This window comes from Homarus americanus, unplaced genomic scaffold (genome assembly GCF_018991925.1).
Source record: "Homarus americanus isolate GMGI-L3 unplaced genomic scaffold, GMGI_Hamer_2.0 scaffold44429, whole genome shotgun sequence".
In the NCBI taxonomy this organism is placed as follows: domain Eukaryota; kingdom Metazoa; phylum Arthropoda; class Malacostraca; order Decapoda; family Nephropidae; genus Homarus; species Homarus americanus.
In genome coordinates, this window is record NW_024729111.1 from 26,871 (window position 1) to 46,585 (window position 19,715).

Here is a 19,715-nt window from a genome sequence, read left to right on the forward strand (position 1 = left end):
AACAGAATTAATGAATACTGTTTATGTATGATGCAACACTCAATGAATACTGTTTATGTATGATGCAACACTCAATGAATACTGTTTATGTATGATGCAACACTCAATGAATACTGTTTATGTATGATGCAACACTCAATGAATACTGTTTATGTATGATGCAACACTCAATGAATACTGTTTATGTATGATGCAACACTCAATGAATACTGTTTATGTATGATGCAACACTCAATGAATACTGTTTATGTATGATGCAACACTCAATGAATACTGTTTATGTACGATGCAACAGACTCAATGAATACTGCATACTGCCATTGGTTTGTAGAATAGTATATAGCCTGGACAAAATAGCCCAGGGGTGGCCAACCTGTCGATTGCAAGATCTTCTCTAGTCGATCGCGTGGCAAAGTTAAACGTAATGATCCATCCTTCTTAAGCTGCCATACAAAAATCCTCTTCAAATTTTACTCATAATCATTGGGATATTATATTTGTTTAGCTTTTTTTCTGGGAATAGATTATCATTATGGACACATCAGAGCGATACGTACAAAAAACTTCGACTGTGCCATGCTGTGTGTGGCGGAACCTGAAGTGTTCGCGGGTGAGGAAACTGATCAGCAAGTTGTCATTAGTTGTAGGCTAAAACTAGGTACAGTAGGTATTTGCTTTTATAAGTTTACAAATACACATTAAATCTTGTATTAATGAATTTGGTAATGAAAAAGTCGACTCGATATTGAGGAGTCTTGTCAAAAGTAAGAGAGAGAGAATCATATTTGACAGCCTTGCCCAGCGAGCCTACACACTTGTCACCAACAATGCAGTGATTTTCAGTCATCTGCAATACTTGGAAGTGTGAGGTGCTGCCTCTTGTTATGGAAAAGTCTTGGGTGATTACAAGAATTACTGACTTTTTAGCTTAGCGACAGTTCTCGCCGCAACCCTAGAGTAGACAGAAGTGTCCACACTAGCCGATGACAATTGCTTATAAAAAAAAGTTAAGAACGTTACGCTGTTACGTTAGTAATTCTCATATTCATGTAGGAAAAGTCATGGAAAAAGTAATTCTCGTATTCACGTACGACTTAATCTTTTCCAAATATAATTGGCCTTCAACTGAACCAAAAATGAGTTCTGGACCAAGTACTAAAAATACCCAAATTTACCATTTTCACAATGAATGGGAAGAAGACTATTTTTTTACCATGAATAATTTGAAGTGTCTGTGCTTGATCTGCCATGCGTCTCCAGCTCTAGCTAAGAAAGAAAATCCTGAAAGGCATTTCAAAAGTTTTCACAAGAAGTATGATAATGATTTCCCACCCAAAAGTGAGCTATGAAAGAGGAAAGTTCATGAACTGAAATCACAGCTTACTGCACAACAAACTCTTTTTACAGAAGCGAGCTCAAAATCAAGGGTAGCAACCATTGCATCATTCAGGGTGAGTCGAGTACTTACAAAGCATAAAAAAAAAAACATTTCAAGATGGAGGATTTGGGTGAACAACTGAATAAAGACATACGTGAGTGAGTGTTCTTTACACTACAATTTGATGAGTCTACTGATGTGGTCGATACATCACAATTATGTATTTTCATGAGAATGGTGTTTAAAGACATGAGTACCAAAGAGGAACTGCCGAAAATTCTACCATTAAAAGGAAAAACTCGGATGAAGATTTATTTCAGACTTTCAGTGATTTTGTTAATAGTACACAGTTGCCAGTAAGTAAGCTCTTATCTAAAAATACTGATGGGGCACCTGCATTGGCTGGCCGATTCAGTGGGTTCATTGCCCTGTGCAGGAGTGATGATAGGTTTCCTAACTTCTTTTTTGGCCTCAAAAAATTGGCCTCTTGATCACAACGAAGTGTGGCTCAAGTTACATTTAGCTTTTTTAGTTGACATGACTGCTATGTTGAATAAACTAAACTTAGATCTGCAAGGGAAAGATAAAACTATAGTTGACATGATTAGTCCTGTGGCTGCTTTCAAGCAGAAACTAAAACTAGTGTCTTCGCAGCTGCATCAACTTCAACTACGAAACTTCAGAAATATGATGTCTGAACTAGAAAACCAAGGAAAAGACTGTGACCAGTTTGACAGTGCTCGATATATTGAACAGGTACAAAACCTTGCCTCATATTTTGACAGACGGTTTCAAGATATAGCAACAATAGAACCTGTTGCAACATATATGTGTTTTCCATTTGGTAAAATCACAAATGTTGAAGATATTGCATCTAGAATGGCATCAGTATTTAACATGGACATATCTGAAGTCGAAAATGAGCTTCTGAAGCTTAAAAATGATATTCAGATCAAATCCAGGGCAACAGGAGGAAGTTTCTGGAACCTTCTCAGTGAAGAAAAATATCCCAATGTCAGAAAATGTGCCATGTACCTCACAGCATTTTTTGGATCAACCTACCTTTGTGAATCAACATTTTCACACATGAAACACATCAAATCCAGATACCGATCAACAATGTCAGATGAACACCTGGATGCTTGCTTGAGGCTAGCAGTCACCGCCTACAGTCCTAATTACACAAAGCTGGCAGACAACATGCAGTGCTAACCATCTCATTAGTAAAGTAAGTTTATGATTTTCTCATGTTAACAATATATCATAACAATTATTGAAAAATATTATTTGTTTACTCTCTCTCTCTCTCTCTCTCTCTCTCTCTCTCTCTCTCTCTCTCTCTCTCTCTCTCTCTCTCTACGAAACTGCGTATTTTATAGCACTGGATGAATATTAGGCTGGTAGATAGCGTCAGGGTAACTGTGGAAAAAGTAGATCACATCACACAAAAGGTTGGCCACCCCTGTTGTATAGAATATAGCCTAGACAAAATAGCCATTGGTTTGTTGTATAGAATATAGCCTAGGCTTAATAGATAATGAATAGATGAACAAAATATAGCCCTGGTTATATATAGATTAGGCAAGGTAAATATTTTATGTACAGTACAGTATATAGTCTAGGCTATGTATACAGTATATACAGTATTGTTCTGGTACTGTAATTGAGTAGCAGGAGAAAATAGCCCAAACCAGAACTGCCCCACTCAGACTGTCAACATGGCTGCTATCATGCTCAGTTTTGGTTAGGTTAGATTAGGTTCGAGTGAGGCCGTTTTGACAAGCTGAATAGATATTACTCTGGCGTATGATCCCTGTAATTAACTAGATTTATCTGATATTATATGAGCCTAGGTTATGTTGTTATGACGTGAAGATGTCGAATACTGATAATAAGAAATAAGAATCCACCTACTAACCCAAGATTTTACCTTAATTAGATACGTTTACTTACCATCAGTTAGATAAAAATGTATGTATAGTCAGTTAATCAGTTGAGTGTATGTCTACGTGGTTCGAATCCCTGTGAATCCGAACCCAGGCTGGTAGATAGATGCATTAGAGTTTGTGTTTTGGTTCGGTATTGTTACTGAATTGCAGTATTATTATTTTATTTTATTTTTATCATATAAAGCCGAGTGGTAGAGGTTTTTATAATGCTCCAGTGGATTTTATTTTATTTTTTATGTATTTTGACACTAGTGATATTGGCCAGTGTATATGTGGATAATGTGAGGTCATATAGTTTATTTGTGTAACTTTGTGCCATTCTAAGACTAAATCTTACACACACACACACACACATATTTAGTGTCTTTGGCAATACTCACTACAATACCCTATTAATTATAAGAACATACATTCCAACACTTTTTATCTGAAACAACATAATTTTCAGTATTATTAACTTAAAGTCATAATGCTGTATCTTCTACTTGTCTGTTAAATTGTGATGGAAAGTTTTCTAAAATTCATTCCATAATTCCGGCGCATTTGTCCTACCATTGTGTATGTTAATAATTCTATAGATAATATATGTTTCTCATTCGTATCTCAGCGGCCGTAAGGTAGAATGCTGTCTCCTATTGATATTATTGTCTGTATTTTATCATTTTCACTATTCGAGTATTATTCACTTGACTGATTCATATACAAGTAAAAGGTACTGTACTATTGTCCGACATAGAGCGGGTATTGAATGATGATGATGATGATGACTTCATTCACGGTCACATCTTTAAAACGGTGTTATTAATGAATGAAAAAATATTAATTAATTTTTGTTTAGATTGGAATGACAATTGTCTGAAGGATTGGGTCGGAGACAACGGGTTAAATAATTTTTGACATTACACGAAGCGATCAGCTCAAATTTGATAAACTAATCTAATAACTAGAGAAGAAACTTATGAGATACTTAAGGTTAGTGTGGCTGACTTGTTTCGTCTGCTGTTAGTTAATAGTTTAGTCCAGTGGTTTCCGACTTTAGGCGTTATTACGGACTGCGCTTGTGTACCATTAGTTCAAACTAGTATTTGTACTTTTTGCCACACCTGATTTGCATTTCTACAATAAAAAAACAACACATAGGTTAAGGTTGCATCAGAGTAATAAAGATGACGCCCAATATTCAACATTTTACCAAACATATCCCACGTATTGTTCACAAGTAAAAGGTTAGCGGTCACTTAACTCTCCTGAAAATTGAGACAACGTGGCAGTATCGAGAATGGTGAACTAATAGTCATAAACTCATACCGGTGTGTTGTTTTAAGAATTCACGTCAGAATTTATGCCCAGAACTTATCAGAGGCATAAGTACTTCCACCACTACTTATCCTCATCATCAAACCTGCTGTTAGCCACTTTGGCGGCCGGTCACGTCTTGTTACTGTATACGCCTTGACACCCACTATTTGGTACCATTTTAACCCACTTAAAAGAATTGCGTAGCTTGTGAAGTTGTGGAGTAACGAGACAGGAAATGCCTCGTCTTAATCCGTGTTGTCTATCATTGATGCTATTATTTGTAAGAAAGGCAATGATCATTTGTTTGACTTCGTCTTCCGGGAGGTTGACCCTGGCACCCCTAAATCTAGTGGGTTGGTAGTTACATCTGCGAAGCTAATTCCAATATGATACTTTTTTATTTTTAGGGGGATTAACCCGCCCGGGCACAGGTCACTAACCCACATCGGGGCCTGGGAGGCGAAAATTTAATAATAATAATAGTAATTCATTGTAAATAAAATTTGTAATAAAAAGTAAAAGTAAAATAATAATAACAATAATAATAATAACAATACTGTAATGATGATAATAAAGAAAAAAAATCAATAGTGAGAAACGCTATATGTACACTACAGTATGTTGTGTTGTCAATAGTAAGAGAAACAATTGAGACCCAGCAATTGTGTGTAAATGAGGAAGAAAGTCAGATCAGCAACCTGGAACTTGGTCACAATTTTCATGATGCCATATGGCAGCAGGGTCTACCATTAGACAACACATTATGCTTCCAATATCTTCCCAGGCGGTAGTACCTCCCTGTTTGATAGCTGCCTACTACCTGCTTTGTCATACAGGTGGGCATTTTATACCTAAATATGGGTCGCATTAGTGTTTTAGTAATAGGTTTATTGTATGATTTTCTTTTATTAGCAACTACATCCTCTCGTGTAACTCTTTAAGTTTACTGCTGAAGATGAGAAAAAGCGCACGTTATTAACCTCAAGGCACAATAATTATTGTTTACCCTGTACTGTATCTAAGAGATATGTTTTCTTTGAATAGTTTCAAGCATAACTAGATTATATAAATTTATAAGGGATATTTAGTCAAAAGGAAAACACAGGTTAATTATCAACTAAAATCCGCAAGTAGAATATAACTGATGTGAAGAATGCCGTAATACAAAGATTATACTAAAACTCTACCTTAATTGATTGCACTCACTTAGCACCAGTTAGGTACGCAATATTGGTACACGGAATCATAACAAACATTCTACAATTTAACTTTGTCTCCTAACTAGTGTTAATTAAACGTGTCTTCTAGAACCTTCTATGTAATATTGATTTTTTGTTTTTTTACGTTTTCCTTTTGATTTGTGAGTCAAGATTACTCTATTATTGCCTTGGCTTATATACGTTAACTTAATATATACCTCAGTGTTAAAATGTGTCTGGAAAGTTTAGCACAGAATGAAAATATGAAGAAATATTTACTACGTTCTCTTTGCCAACTGTCTTGCCTTGTGTGAGTATGAATGAACCACTTTTACTAATAAGTACACAAACAAACAAATTAGTTTAAGTCAAATCGATATTAATATTTATGCTCAATCTAGTATCCATGTACTTAACGTTATGTACTTTAATATTCTAATCTAAACTAAATAATATAAAATAATAGTTGATTAATGATAATGATGAACTAGGTATAGTGTTGGGAAATATGGTTTAAATAGGTTATACTTGTGTGTGTATGTGTGTACTGTAGGTAAAGGAGACACCATGAATAGTACTAATTCAGAACTAGCTACTTGTATGCTTGAATAAAAAGTTATAATTCTTTTCTTGCCATTTACGCATTCCTTTAGTGGTGTTGTACTACTTTCTATTATGACTGGACGACAAGATAGCAAAAACAAAGAACACAAAAATAAAGTCTTCCTTAACCGGTCTCCTCTTACCGGATTTGAGTCCTTCATTTTCCCCAGGTATTCCTTCCTCTCTGATTACTCCCCAATAAAATAAGGTGTAGGTTATGTATCTAAGCTACTGTGCCGAGTAGCAACCCTGTACATAAGCTACTGTGCCAAGTAGCATTTATATATATAATCACGTGGCAATACTGCACGTTATGTGGCATCATTGCCCCGAGGCTGCCATATGGCAGCCTCGGGGCAATGATGCCACATAACGTGCAGTATTGCCACGTGATTATATATATAAATGCTACTTGGCACAGTAGCTTATGTACAGGGTTGCTACTCGGCACAGTAGCTTAGATACATAACCTACATAAGGTCTTGGTGGATTTTCTTTGGGATTAAGAGTAGCCGTTTAGTTTCCTCTATTTTGGACTCTCAATTTCCCTTTCCCTAATGGTCTATAATAGCCTCGTTTAGTTTATTTATACAGTACTAGCAACTCTGTCCCTGGAGGTGGGGATGGAACTTGTAGTGGAGTAACTATGACCCTGGGGGTGTACCTTGTAGTGGAGTAACTATGACCCTGGGGGTGTACCTTGTAGTGGAGTAACTATGACCCTGGGGATGTACCTTGTAGTGGAGTAACTATGACCCTGGGGGTGGGTGTACCTTGTAGTGGAGTAACTATGACCCTGGGGTGTACCTTGTAGTGGAGTAATCCAGACCCCTGGGTGTACCTTGCAGTGGAGTAACTATGACCTGGGGTGTACCTTGTAGTGGAGTAATCCATGACCCTGGGGTGTACCTTGTAGTGAAGTAACTATTGACCCTGGGGTGTACCTTGTAGTGGAGTAACTATGGACCCTGGGGGTGTACCTTTGTAGTGGAGTAACTATGACCCTGGGGGTGTACCTTTGTGTGAGTAACTATGACCCTGGGGGTGTACCTGTAGTGGAGTAACTATGATCCTGGGGGTGCACCAGAAGAAGCAACTATGACCCTGGGTGTACCAGGAGGACCATGACCTTGGGGGTGTACCTTGTAGTGAAGTAACCATGACCCTGGGGGTGTACCTTGTAGTGGGAGTAACTATGACCCCTAAAACCTTGTAGTGGGAGTAACTATGACCCTGGGGGTGTACCTTGTGTGGAGTAACTATGACCTCTGGGGGTGTACCTTGTAGTGAAGTAACTATGACCCTGGGGGTGTACCTTGTAGTGGAGTAATCCATGACCTTGGGGGTGTACCTTTGTAGGAGTAACTATGACCTTTGGGGTGTACCTGTAGTGAGTAACTATGACCCTGGGGGTGTACTCCTTGTAGTGAAGTAACTATGACCTGGGGTGTACCTTGTAGTGGAGTAACTATGACCCTGGGGGTGTACCTTGTAGTGGAGTAACTATGACCCTGGGGTGTACCTTGTAGTGGAGTAACTATGACCCTGGGGGTGTACCTTGTAGTGGAGTAACTATGACCCTGGGGTGTACCTTGTAGTGGAGTAACTATGACCCTGGGGGTGTACCTTATAGTGGAGTAACTATGACCTTGGGGTGTACCTTGTAGTGAGTAACTATGACCTGGGGGGGTACCTTGTATGGAGTAACTATGACCCTGGGGGTGTACCTTGTAGTGGAGTAACTATGACCCTGGGGGTGTACCTTGTAGTGGAGTAACTATGACCCTGGGGGTGTACCTTGTAGTGGAGTAACTATGACCCTGGGGATGTACCTTGTAGTGGAGTAACTATGACCCTGGGGGTGTACCTTGTAGTGGAGTAACTATGACCCTGGGGATGGAACTTATAGTGCAGTAACTATGACCCTGGGGGTGTACCTTGTAGTGGAGTAACTATGACCCTGGGGGTGTACCTTGTAGTGGAGTAACTATGACCCTGGGGGTGTACCTTGTAGTGGAGTAACTATGACCCTGGGGATGGAACTTATAGTGCAGTAACTATGACCCTGGGGTGTACCTTGTAGTGGGTAACTATGACCCTGGGGGTGTACCTGTGGTGAGTAACTAACTATGACCCTGGGGTGTACCTTGTAGTGGAGTAACTATGACCCTGGGGGTGTACCTTGTAGTGGAGTAACTATGACCCTGGGGTGTACCTTGTAGTGGAGTAACTATGACCCTGGGGGTGTACCTTGTAGTGGAGTAACTATGACCCTGGGGTGTACCTTGTAGTGGAGTAACTATGACCCTGGGGGTGTACCTTATAGTGGAGTAACCGCCCCTGGAAGAGCCCTTCGGGATGCAATCGCCCCAAGAAGGATCCCTGAGAGCGCTGCCGGTCTGTCAGGGCCCCTATGATTATTGGCTCTCATAAAAAGGCCCCTGGAGGCGCTACTGCCCCTAGCTGGACCCCTGGGGGAACCCTGGGGGCGCCACCGGTTCTGGGAAGGCCCCGGAGTCGACGCCTTTCCTGGTAGGGCTTCCGATACCCCTGGGAGGGTCCCTGGGGACGCTTTCGCCCCTGGCAGAGCCCCTCAGGGACCCACTACAACCTGGAAAAGCCCTCGGGACGCAGCCGCTTTTGGGAGGGCCCCTGGGAGCGTCCCTGGGGACACCACCACTTCTGGAAGGTCCCCGACAGGCTTCGCTGCCCCTGGAGTAACTGCCGGTCCTGGAGGGCCCCTGGGATCGCCTAGGACAATGGCAGGGCCCCTGAGTTCCCCACCGTTCTTGGGAAGGCGTTTGGAGGAGGAAGCGCACTCTAACCAAACCTAACCACCCCTGACAAGGGCCCCTCGAGGTCGTTGCCGCCCCTACGAAGGACCCTGGGTACGCCATAACCCCTGGGATGGTACCTGGGAGCACCACGGTTCTTGGGAGGACCGTTGGGCAGCCACCGCCTCTGGGAAGGCCCCTGATGCAGTTGTTTTTGCACTGTTTAGAAATCTGGATGATTTGACGTTAAATAACTACACCGCCCATCACATTTCCAGGATCATCTCATCCTGAACAATGAAAAGAAGAATAAAATTAATATCCAACAGGAAAACATAAGTTCGGGTGTTGTGCTGACCGACTGCTCTGTTCTCCTATTGGCTGTAATTTGGTGGATTTACATTCTAGTCCACCAATCACAGTCAAGTAAAGGATTGCTTGAAGTATGTAATATGTACGACACCATGACCAAGCAAGGTTGAGGGCTCCTGATAGAGGGCGTCCCTGGGAGGGCCGCTTGTGGAGCCGCCGCCTAGAGAAGGAACTCTGGGGGCGTCCACACCCGTGGGACATCCCTTGAAGTGCCACCGCCCCTGGAAGAGCCCTTAGGGGCGCCATCGCCCCTAGAAGGGTCCCTGAGAGCGCTACCGGTCTGACCAGGCCCCTATGGTTATTGGCCACCATAAAAAGGGCCCCTGGAGGCGCTCCCGCCCCTAGGGGGTCACCTGGGGGGAACCCTGGAGGCGCCACCGGTTCTGGGAAAGCCCCGGGGTCGGCGCCTTCCCTGGTAGGGCTTTCGATACCCCTGGATTGTCCCTGGGGACGCTTTCGCCCCTGGCAGAGCCCCGTAGGGAGCCACTACACCCTGTAAAAGCCCTGGGGTCGCAGCCGCTTTTGGGAGGGCCCCTGGGAGCGTCCCTGGGGACACCACGACTTCTGGGAGGTCCCCTACAGGCTTCGCCCCCCTGGGATAACTGCCGGTCCTGGAGGGCCCCTGGGATCGCCTCGACTCCTGGCAGGGCCCCTGAGTTCCCCACCGTTCTTGGGAAGGCGTTTGGAGGAGGAAACATACCCTAATCAAAAGTAACCACCCCTAACGAGGGCTCCTGGGGGTCGTTGCCGCCCCTAGGAAGGACCCTGGGTGCGCTGTCGCCCCTGGGAGAGCACCTGGGAGCACCACGGTTCTTGGGAGGGCAATTGGGAAGACACCACCTTTGGGAAGGCCCCTGATGCAGTTGTTTTTGCACTGTTTAGAAATCTGGAAGATTTGACGTTAAATAAATACACCGCCCATCACATTTCCAGGATCATCTCATCCTGAACAATGAAAAGAAGAATAAAATTAATATCCAACAGGAAAACATAAGTTGGGGTGTTGTGCTGACCGACTGCTCTGTTCTCCTATTGGCTGTAATTTGGTGGATTTACATTCTAGTCCACCAATCACAGTTAAGTAAAGGATTGCTTGAAGTATGCAATATGTACGACACCATGACCAAGCAAGGTTGAGGGCTTCTCATAGGGGGCGTCCCTGGGAGTGGCACCTTGGGGAGCCGCCGCCTAGGGGAGGGACTCTGGGGGCGTCCACACCCGTGGGACATCCCATGAAGTGCCACCGCCCCTGGAAGAGCCCTTCGGGGCGCCATCGCCCCTAGAAGGGTCCCTGAGAGCGCTGCCGGTCTGGCAGGGCCCCTATGGTTATTGGCTCCCATAAAAAGGCCCCTGGAGGTGCTCCTGCCCCTACAGGTCACCTGGGGGGAACCCTGGGGGCGCCACCGGTTCTGGGAAGGCCCCGGGGTCGATGCCTTCCCTGGTAGGGCTTCTGATACCCCTGGGAGGGTCCCTAGGGACGCTTTGGTCCCTGCCAGAGCCCCTCAGGGAGCCATTATCCCTGGAAAAGCCCTGGGGTCGCAGCCGCTTTTGGGAGGGCCCCTGGGAGCGTCCCTGGGGACACCACCACTTCTGGGAGGTCCCCTACAGGCTTCGCCGCCCCTCGGGTAACTGCCAGTTTTGGAGTGCCCCTGAGATCGCCTCGGCACCTGGCAGGGCCCCTGCGTTCCCCACCGTTCTTGGGAAGGCGTTTGGAGGTGGAAGCGCACCCTAACCTAACCACCCCTAACGATGGCCCCTGGGGGCGTTGCCGCCCCTAGGAAGAACCCTGGGTGTGCCGTAGACCCTGGAAGGGCACCTGGGAGCACCACGGTTCTTGGGAGCTCCATTGGGGAGCCACCGCCTCTGGGAAGGCCCCTGATGCAGTTGTTTTTACACTGTTTAGAAATCTGGAAGGTTTGACGTTAAATAAATACACCGCCCATCACATTTCCAGGATCATCTCATCCTGAACAATGAAAAGAAGAATAAAATAAATATCCAACAGGAAAACATAAGTTGGGGTGTTGTGCTGACCGACTGCTCTGTTCTCCTATTGGCTATAATTTGGTGGATTTACATTCTAGTCCACCAATCACAGTTAAGTAAAGGATTGCTTGAAGTATGCAATATGTACGACACCATGACCAAGCAAGGTTGAGGGCTCCTGATAGAGGGCGTCCCTGGGAGGAACGCTTGTGGAGCCGCCGCCTAGAGGAGGGACTCTGGGGGCGTCCACACCCGTGGGACATCCCTTGAAGTGCCACCGCCCCTGGAAGAGCCCTTCGGGGCGCCATCGCCCCTAGAAGGGTCCCTGAGAGCGCTGCCGGTCTGACCAGGCCCCTATGGTTATTGGCTCCCATAAAAAGGGCCCCTGGAGGCGCTCCCGCCCCTAGGGGGTCACCTGGGGGGAACCCTGGGGGCGCACCGGTTCTGGGAAGGCCCCGGGGTCGGCGCCTTCCCTGGTAGGGCTTCCGATACCCCTGGGAGGGTCCCTGGGGACGCTTTCGCCCCTGGCAGAGCCCCTCAGGGAGCCACTACAACCTGGAAAAGCCCTGGGGTCACAGCCGCTTTTGGGAGGGCCCCTGGGAGCGTCCCTGTGGACACCACCACTTCTGGGAAGTCCCCTACAGGCTTCGCCGCCCCTGGGGTAACTGTCTGTCTTGGAGGGCCCCTGGGATCGCCTCGGCCCCTGGCAGGGCCCCTGAGTTCCCCACTCTTCTTTGGAAGGCGTTTGGAGGAGGAATCGCACTCTAACCAAACCTAACCACACCTAACGAGTGCCCCTGGGGGTCGTTGCCGCCCCTAGGAAGGACCCTGGGTGCGCCTTAGCCCCTGGAAAGGCACCTGGAAGCACCACGGTTCTTGGGAGGGCAATTGGGGAGACACCACCTTTGGGAAGGCCCCTGATGCAGTTGTTTTTGCACTGTTTATAAATCTGGAAGATTTGACGTTAAATAAATACACAGCCCATCACATTTCCAGGATCATCTCATCCTGAACAATGAAAAGAAGAATAAAATAAATATCCAACAGGAAAACATAAGTTGGGGTGTTGTGCTGACCGACTGCTCTGTTCTCCTATTGGCTGTAATTTGGTGGATTTACATTCTAGTCCACCAATCACAGTTAAGTAAAGGATTGCTTGAAGTATGCAATATGTACGACACCATGACCAAGCAAGGTTGAGGGCTCCTGATAGAGGGCGTCCCTGGGAGGAACGCTTGTGGAGCCACCGCCTAGAGGAGGGACTCTGGGGGCGTCCACACCCGTGGGACATCCCTTGAAGTGCCACCGCCCCTGGAAGAGCCCTTCGGGGCGCCATCGCCCCTAGAAGGGTCCCTGAGAGCGCTGCCGGTCTGACCAGGCCCCTATGGTTATTGGCTCCCATAAAAAGGGCACCTGGAGGCGCTCCCACCCCTAGGGGGTCACCTGGGGGAACCCTGGGGGCGCCACCGGTTCTGGGAAGGCCCCGGGGTCGGCGCCTTCCCTGGTAGGGCTTCCGATACCCCTGGGAGGGTCCTTGGGGACGCTTTCGCCCCTGGCAGAGACCCTCAGGGAGCCACTACAACCTGGAAAAGCCCTGGGGTCACAGCCGCTTTTGGGAGGGCCCCTGGGAGCGTCCCTGTGGACACCACCACTTCTGGGAACTCCCCTACAGGCTTCGCCGCCCCTGGGGTAACTGTCTGTCTTGGAGGGCCCCTGGGATCGCCTCGACCCCTGGCAGGGCCCCTGAGTTCCCCACTCTTCTTGGGAAGGCGTTTGGAGGAGGAATCGCACTCTAACCAAACCAAACCACACCTAACGAGTGCCCCTGGGTGTCGTTGCCGCCCCTAGGAAGGACCCTGGGTGCGCCTTAGCCCCTGGGAAGGCACCTGGGAGCTCCACGGTTCTTGGGAGGGCAATTGGGGAGACACCACCTTTGGGAAGGCCCCTGATGCAGTTGTTTTTGCACTGTTTATAAATCTGGAAGATTTGACGTTAAATAAATACACCGCCCATCACATTTCCAGGATCATCTCATCCTGAACAATGAAAAGAAGAATAAAATAAATATCCAACAGGAAAACATAAGTTGGGGTGTTGTGCTGACCGACTGCTCTGTTCTCCTATTGGCTGTAATTTGGTGGATTTACATTCTAGTCCACCAATCACAGTTAAGTAAAGGATTGCTTGAAGTATGTAAAATGTACGACACCATGACCAAGCAAGGTTGAGGGCTTCTCATAGGGGGCGTCCCTGGGAGAGGCACCTTGGGGAGCCGCCGCCTAGGGGAGGGACTCTGGGGGCGTCCACACCCGTGGGACATCCCATGAAGTGCCACCGCCCCTGGAAGAGCCCTTCGCGGCGCCATCGCCCCTAGAAGGGTCCCTGAGAGCGCTGCCGGTCTGGCAGGGCCCCTATGGTTATTGGCTCCCATAAAAAGGCCCCTGGAGGTGCTCCTGCCGCTAACAGGTCCCCTGGGGGGAACCCTATGGGCGCCACCGGTTCTGAGAAGGCCCCGGGGTCGATGCCTTCCCTGGTAGGGCTTCTCATACCCCTGGGAGGGTCCCTAGGGACGCTTTGGTCCCTGCCAGAGCCCCTCAGGGAGCCATTATCCCTGGAAAAGCCCTGGGGTCGCAGCCGCTTTTGGGAGGGCCCCTGGGAGCGTCCCTGGGGACACCACCACTTCTGGGAGGTCCCCTACAGTCTTCGCCGCCCCTCGGGTAATTGCCAGTTTTGGAGTGCCCCTGAGATCGTCTCGGCACCTGGCAGGGCCCCTGCGTTCCCCACCGTTCTTGGGAAGGCATTTGGAGGTGGAAGCGCACCCTAACCAAACCTAACCACCCCTACCGATGGCCCCCGGGGGCGTTGCCGCCCCTAGGAAGAACCCTGGGTGTGCTGTAGACCCTGGAAGGGCACCTGGGAGCACCACGGTTCTTCGGAGCTCCATTGGGGAGCCACCGTCTCTGGGAAGGCCCCTGATGTAGTTGTTTTTACACTGTTTAGAAATCTGGAAGGTTTGACCTTAAATAAATACACAGCCCATCACATTTCCAGGATCATCTCATCCTGAACAATGAAAAGAAGAATAAAATAAATATCCAACAGGAAAACATAAGTTGGGGTGTTGTGCTGACCGACTGCTCTGTTCTCCTATTGGCTATAATTTGGTGGATTTACATTCTAGTCCACCAATCACAGTTAAGTAAAGGATTGCTTGAAGTATGCAATATGTACGACACCATGACCAAGCAAGGTTGAGGGCTCCTGATAGAGGGCGTCCCTGGGAGGAACGCTTGTGGAGCCGCCGCCTAGAGGAGGGACTCAGGGGGCGTCCACACCCGTGGGACATCCCTTGAAGTGCCACCGCCCCTGGAAGAGCCCTTCGGGGCGCCATCGCCCCTAGAAGGGTCCCTGAGAGCGCTGCCGGTCTGACCAGGCCCCTATGGTTATTGGCTCCCATGAAAAGGGGCCCTGGAGGCGCTCCCGCCCCTAGGGGGTCACCTGGGGGGAACCCTGAGGGCGCCACCGGTTCTGGGAAGGCCCCGGGGTCGGCGCCTTCCCTGGTAGGGCTTCCGATACCCCTGGGAGGGTCCCTGGGGACGCTTTCGCCCCTGGCAGAGACCCTCATGGAGCCACTACAACCTGGAAAAGCCCTGGGGTCACAGCCGCTTTTGGGAGGGCCCCTGGGAGCGTCCCAGTGGACACCACCACTTCTGGGAACTCCCCTACAGGCTTCGCCGCCCCTGGGGTAACTGTCTGTCTTGGAGGGCCCCTGGGATCGCCTCGGCCCCTGGCAGGGCCCCTGAGTTCCCCACTCTTCTTGGGAAGGCGTTTGGAGGAGGAATCGCACTAACCAAACCAAACCACACCTAACGAGTGCCCCTAGGGGTCGTTGCCGTCCCTAGGAAGGATCCTGGGTGCGCCTTAGCCCCTGGGAAGGCACCTGGGAGCACCACGGTTCTTGGGAGGGCAATTGGGGAGACACCACCTTTGGGAAGGCCCCTGATGCAGTTGTTTTTGCACTGTTTATAAATCTGGAAGATTTGACGTTAAATAAATACACCGCCCATCACATTTCCAGGATCATCTCATCCTGAACAAGGAAAAGAAGAAAAAATTAACAGCCAACAGGAAAACATAAGTTGGGGTGTTGTGCTGACCGACTGCTCTGTTCTCCTATTGGCTATAATTTGGTGGATTTACATTCTAGTCCACCAATCACAGTTAAGTAAAGGATTGCTTGAAGTATGCAATATGTACGACACCATGACCAAGCAAGGTTGAGGGCTCCTGATAGAGGGCGTCTCTGGGAGGAACGCTTGTGGAGCCGCCGCCTAGAGGAGGGACTCTGGGGGCGTCCACACCCGTGGGATATCCCTTGAAGTGCCACCGCCCCTGGAAGAGCCCTTCGGGGCGCCATCGCCCCTAGAAGGGTCCCTGAGAGCGCTGCCGGTCTGACCAAGCCCCTATGGTTATTGGCTCCCATAAAAAGGGCCCTTGGAGGCGCTCCCGCCCCTAGGGGGTCACCTGGGGAAAACCCTGGGGGCGCCACCGGTTCTGGGAAGGCCCCGGGGTCGGCGCCTTCCCTGGTAGGGCTTCCGATACCCCTGGGAGGGTCCCTGGGGACGCTTTCGCCCCTGGCAGAGCCCCTCAGGGAGCCACTACAACCTGGAAAAGCCCTGGGGTCACAGCCGCCTTTGGGAGGGCCCCTGGGAGCGTCCCTGTGGACACCACCACTTCTGGGAAGTCCCCTACAGGCTTCGTCGCCCCTGGGGTAACTGTCTGTCTTGGAGGGCCCCTGGGATCGCCTCGGCCCCTGGCAGGGCCCCTCAGTTCCCCACTCTTCTTTGGAAGGCGTTTGGAGGAGGAATCGCACTCTAACCAAACCTAACCACACCTAACGAATGCCCCTGGGGGTCGTTGCCGCCCCTAGGAAGGACCCTGGGTGCGCCTTAGCCCCTGGAAAGGCACCTGGAAGCACCACGGTTCTTGGGAGGGCAATTGGGGAGACACCACCTTTGGGAAGGCCCATGATGCAGTTTTTTTTTGCACTGTTTATAAATCTGGAAGATTTGACGTTAAATAAATACACCGCCCATCACATTTCCAGGATCATCTCATCCTGAACAATGAAAAGAAGAATAAAATAAATATCCAACAGGAAAACATAAGTTGGGGTGTTGTGCTGACCGACTGCTCTGTTCTCCTATTGGCTGTAATTTGGTGGATTTACATTCTAGTCCACCAATCACAGTTAAGTAAAGGATTGCTTGAAGTATGTAATATGTACGACACCATGACCAAGCAAGGTTGAGGGCATCTCATAGGGGGCGTCCCTGGGAGTGGCACCTTGGGGAGCCGCCGCCTAGGGGAGGGACTCTGGGGGCGTCCACACCCGTGGGACATCCCATGAAGTGCCACCGCCCCTGGAAGAGCCCTTCGGGGCGCCATTGCCCCTAGAAGGGTCCCTGAGAGCGCTGCCGGTCTGGCAGGGCCCCTATGGTTATTGGCTCCCAGAAAAAGGCCCCTGGAGGTGCTCCTGCCGCTAACAGGTCCCCTGGGGGGAACCCTATGGGCGCCACCGGTTCTGGGAAGGCCCCGGGGTCGATGCCTTCCCTGGTAGGGCTTCTGATACCCCTGGAGGGTCCCTGGTACGCTGCCCTGGCAGACACCCCTCAGGGAGCCACTACAACCCGGAAAAGCCCTGGGGTCACAGAGCCGCTGGAGGGTCTCCATGAGCGTCCCTGGGGACACCACTCTGGGAGGTCCTCTACAGGCTTCTGCCGGGTCTCTGGGGTAACTGCCGGTCCTGAGAGCCCTCTTCTACTTAGACACTTGGCAGGCCCCTGAGTTCCCCAACTGCCCTTGGGAAGGCGTTGCAGGAGGTGCCCCTGTAATCAATAGTAACCACCCCTCAACGCAGGGCTCGCGGGAGGCCGCCCCTAGAAGTGCACCCTGGTGCGCTAGGCCCTGGGAGAACACCTGGGAGCACCAATGGTTCTTGGAGGGCCATTGGGAGCCACCGCCTCTGGGAAGGCCCCTGGATGCAGTTGTTTGCACTGTTTAGAAATCTGGAAGATTTGACGTTAAATAAATACACTGCCCATCACATTTCCAGGATCATCTCATCCTGAACAATGAAAGTTATTAAATTAATATCCAACAGGAAAACATATGTTGGGGTGTGTTGTGCTGACCGACTGCTCTGTTCTCCTATTGGCTGTAATTTGGTGGATTTACATTCTAGTCCACCAATCACAAAGTTAAGCAAAGGATTGCTTGAAGTATGCAATATGTACGACACCATGACCAAGCAAGGTTGAGGGCTTTCACAGGGGGTGTCCTGGAGGGCACCCTAGCCGCCGCCTAGGGGAGGGAGCCCAGTGTCCACACCCGTGGGACATCCCACATGAAGTGCCACCGCCCCTGAAGAGCCCTTCAAAGCACACCGCCCCAGAAAGCGTCCCTGAGAGCGCTGCCGGTCTGACCAGGCCCCCATGGCTATTGGCTCCCCATAAAAAAGGCCCTGAGGCGCTCCCGCCCCTCAGGGGGTCACCTGGGGAAACCCCTGGGGCGCCACCGGTTCTGGGAGAAGGCCCCAAGTCGGCGCCTTCCCCTGGGAGGGCTTCCGATACCCCTGGGAGTGGTCCCTGGGGACGTTTTCGCCCTGGCAGAGCCCCCTCAGGGAGCCATCACAACCTGAAAGCCCTGGGGGTCACAGCCGCTTGGGAGGGCCCTCCCCTGGGAGTCCCTGTGGACACCACCACTTCTGGAAGTCTCTACAGGCTTCTGCCCCTGGGGTAATCTCTGTCTGTCTTGGAGGGCCCCTGGGATCGCCTGGAACACCTTCTGGCAGGCCCCTGAGTTCCTGCACTCTCTTGGAAGGCGCTTGGGAGGAGGAATCGCACTCTAACCAAACCTAACCACATCCTAACGCCCCTAAATGCTGCCGCCCCTAGAAGGACCCTGGGTGCGCCTTTAGCCCCTGGAAAGGCACCTGGAAGCACCACGGTTCTTGGGAGTGGGCAATTGGGAGACACTACCTTTGGGAAGGCCCTGATGCAGTTGTTTTTGCACTGTTTATAAATCTGGAAGATTTGACGTTAAATAAATACACCGCCCATCACATTTCCAGGATCATCTCATCCTGAAATAAATGAAAAGAAGAAAAAATTAATATCCAACAGGAAAACATGTTGGGGTGTTGTGCTGACCGACTGCTCTGTTCTTCCTATTGGCTGTAATTCTGGTGGATTTATTCTTCTAGTCCACCAATCACAGTTAAAGGATTGCTGAAGCATGCAATATGTACGACACGCTACATCTGCCAAGGTTGAGGGTTCCTGATAGGGCGTCCCTGGGAGGAACGCTTGTGAGCCACCGCCTAGAGGAGGGACTCTGGGGGCGTCCACCCCCGTGGAACATCCTTGAAGTGCCACCGCCCCTGCAAGTATTCTCAAGGCCATCGCCCCTAGAAGGGTCCCTGAGAGCTGCCGGTCTGACCACAGGCCTCTATGGTTGGCTCCCATAAAAGGGCCCTGGAGGCGCTCCCACCCCTAGGGGTCACCTGGGAGGAACCCTGGGGCGCCAATGGTTCTGGGAAGGCCCTGGCTCCGGCGCGCCTTCCCTGGTAGGGCTTCCGATACCCCTGGGAGGTCCCTGGGGACGCTGCCCTGGCAGAGACCCCCTCAGGGAGCCACTACAACCTGAATAGCCCTGTGGGTCAAGCCGCTTGGAGGCCCTGGAGTGTGTCCCTCCCTGTGGACACCTCACCACTTCTGGGAAGTTCCCTACAGGCTTCGCTCGCCCCTGGGTAACAATTGCAGCCTGTCTGAGGGCCCCTGGGATCGCTCTCGACCATTTCGGCAGGGGCCCCCTGAGTTCCCCACTTTTCTTGGGAAGGCGTTTGGAGTGAGTGAATCGCACCCCAACCAAACCAAACCACCTAACGAGTGCCCCTGGAGGTCAGTTGCTGCCCCTAGGAAGGACCTGGTGCGCCTTAGCCCCTGGAAGGCACCTGGGAGCACCACGGTTCTTGGGAGGGCAATTGGGACACCACCTTTGGGAAGGCCCTGATGCAGTTGTTTTTGCACTGTTTAGAATCTGGAAGATTTGACGTTAAATAAAATACACTGCCCATCACATTTCCAGGATCATC

The 19,715-nt window shown here is 49.6% G+C and overlaps 2 protein-coding genes across 2 annotated transcripts; one reads left to right on the forward strand and one right to left on the reverse strand.

Annotated features, from left to right (window-relative positions):
- Nucleotides 1-10,942: 10,942 nt before the first annotated feature.
- Nucleotides 10,943-12,896, reverse strand: LOC121866338 (collagen alpha-1(I) chain-like). Its single transcript, XM_042365955.1, has 4 exons — nt 12,748-12,896; nt 11,976-12,168; nt 11,323-11,469; nt 10,943-11,146 (listed from the first exon to the last, which is right to left on the reverse strand). The coding sequence occupies exons 1-4, from the start codon at nt 12,894-12,896 to the stop codon at nt 10,943-10,945; spliced, it is 693 nt and encodes a 230-aa protein (XP_042221889.1).
- Nucleotides 12,897-15,183: 2,287 nt separating this feature from the next.
- Nucleotides 15,184-16,335, forward strand: LOC121866339 (myocyte-specific enhancer factor 2B-like). The gene is made up of 2 exons (XM_042365956.1): nt 15,184-15,305; nt 15,960-16,335. The coding sequence occupies exons 1-2, from the start codon at nt 15,184-15,186 to the stop codon at nt 16,333-16,335; spliced, it is 498 nt and encodes a 165-aa protein (XP_042221890.1).
- The last annotated feature ends 3,380 nt before the right edge of the window (nt 16,336-19,715 follow it).

What these genes read in the sequence shown, in the direction of transcription:
- LOC121866338 (XM_042365955.1), bottom strand. Translation starts at nt 12,896, where the DNA reads ATGGCGCCCCGAAGGGCTCTTCCAGGGGCGGTGGCACTTCAAGGGATG. An exon ending in GCCCCCAGGGTTCCCCCCAG is followed by an intron (nt 11,470 to 11,975) that starts GTGACCCCCTAG and finishes ATTTCTAAACAG; the next exon opens with TGTAAAAACAACTGCATCAG. An exon ending in CAACGCCCCCAGGGGCCATC is followed by an intron (nt 11,147 to 11,322) that starts GTTAGGGGTGGT and finishes TGGTGTCCCCAG; the next exon opens with GGACGCTCCCAGGGGCCCTC.
- LOC121866339 (XM_042365956.1), top strand. Translation starts at nt 15,184, where the DNA reads ATGGAGCCACTACAACCTGGAAAAGCCCTGGGGTCACAGCCGCTTTTG. An exon ending in CAGGCTTCGCCGCCCCTGGG is followed by an intron (nt 15,306 to 15,959) that starts GTAACTGTCTGT and finishes CGCCCCTGGAAG; the next exon opens with AGCCCTTCGGGGCGCCATCG.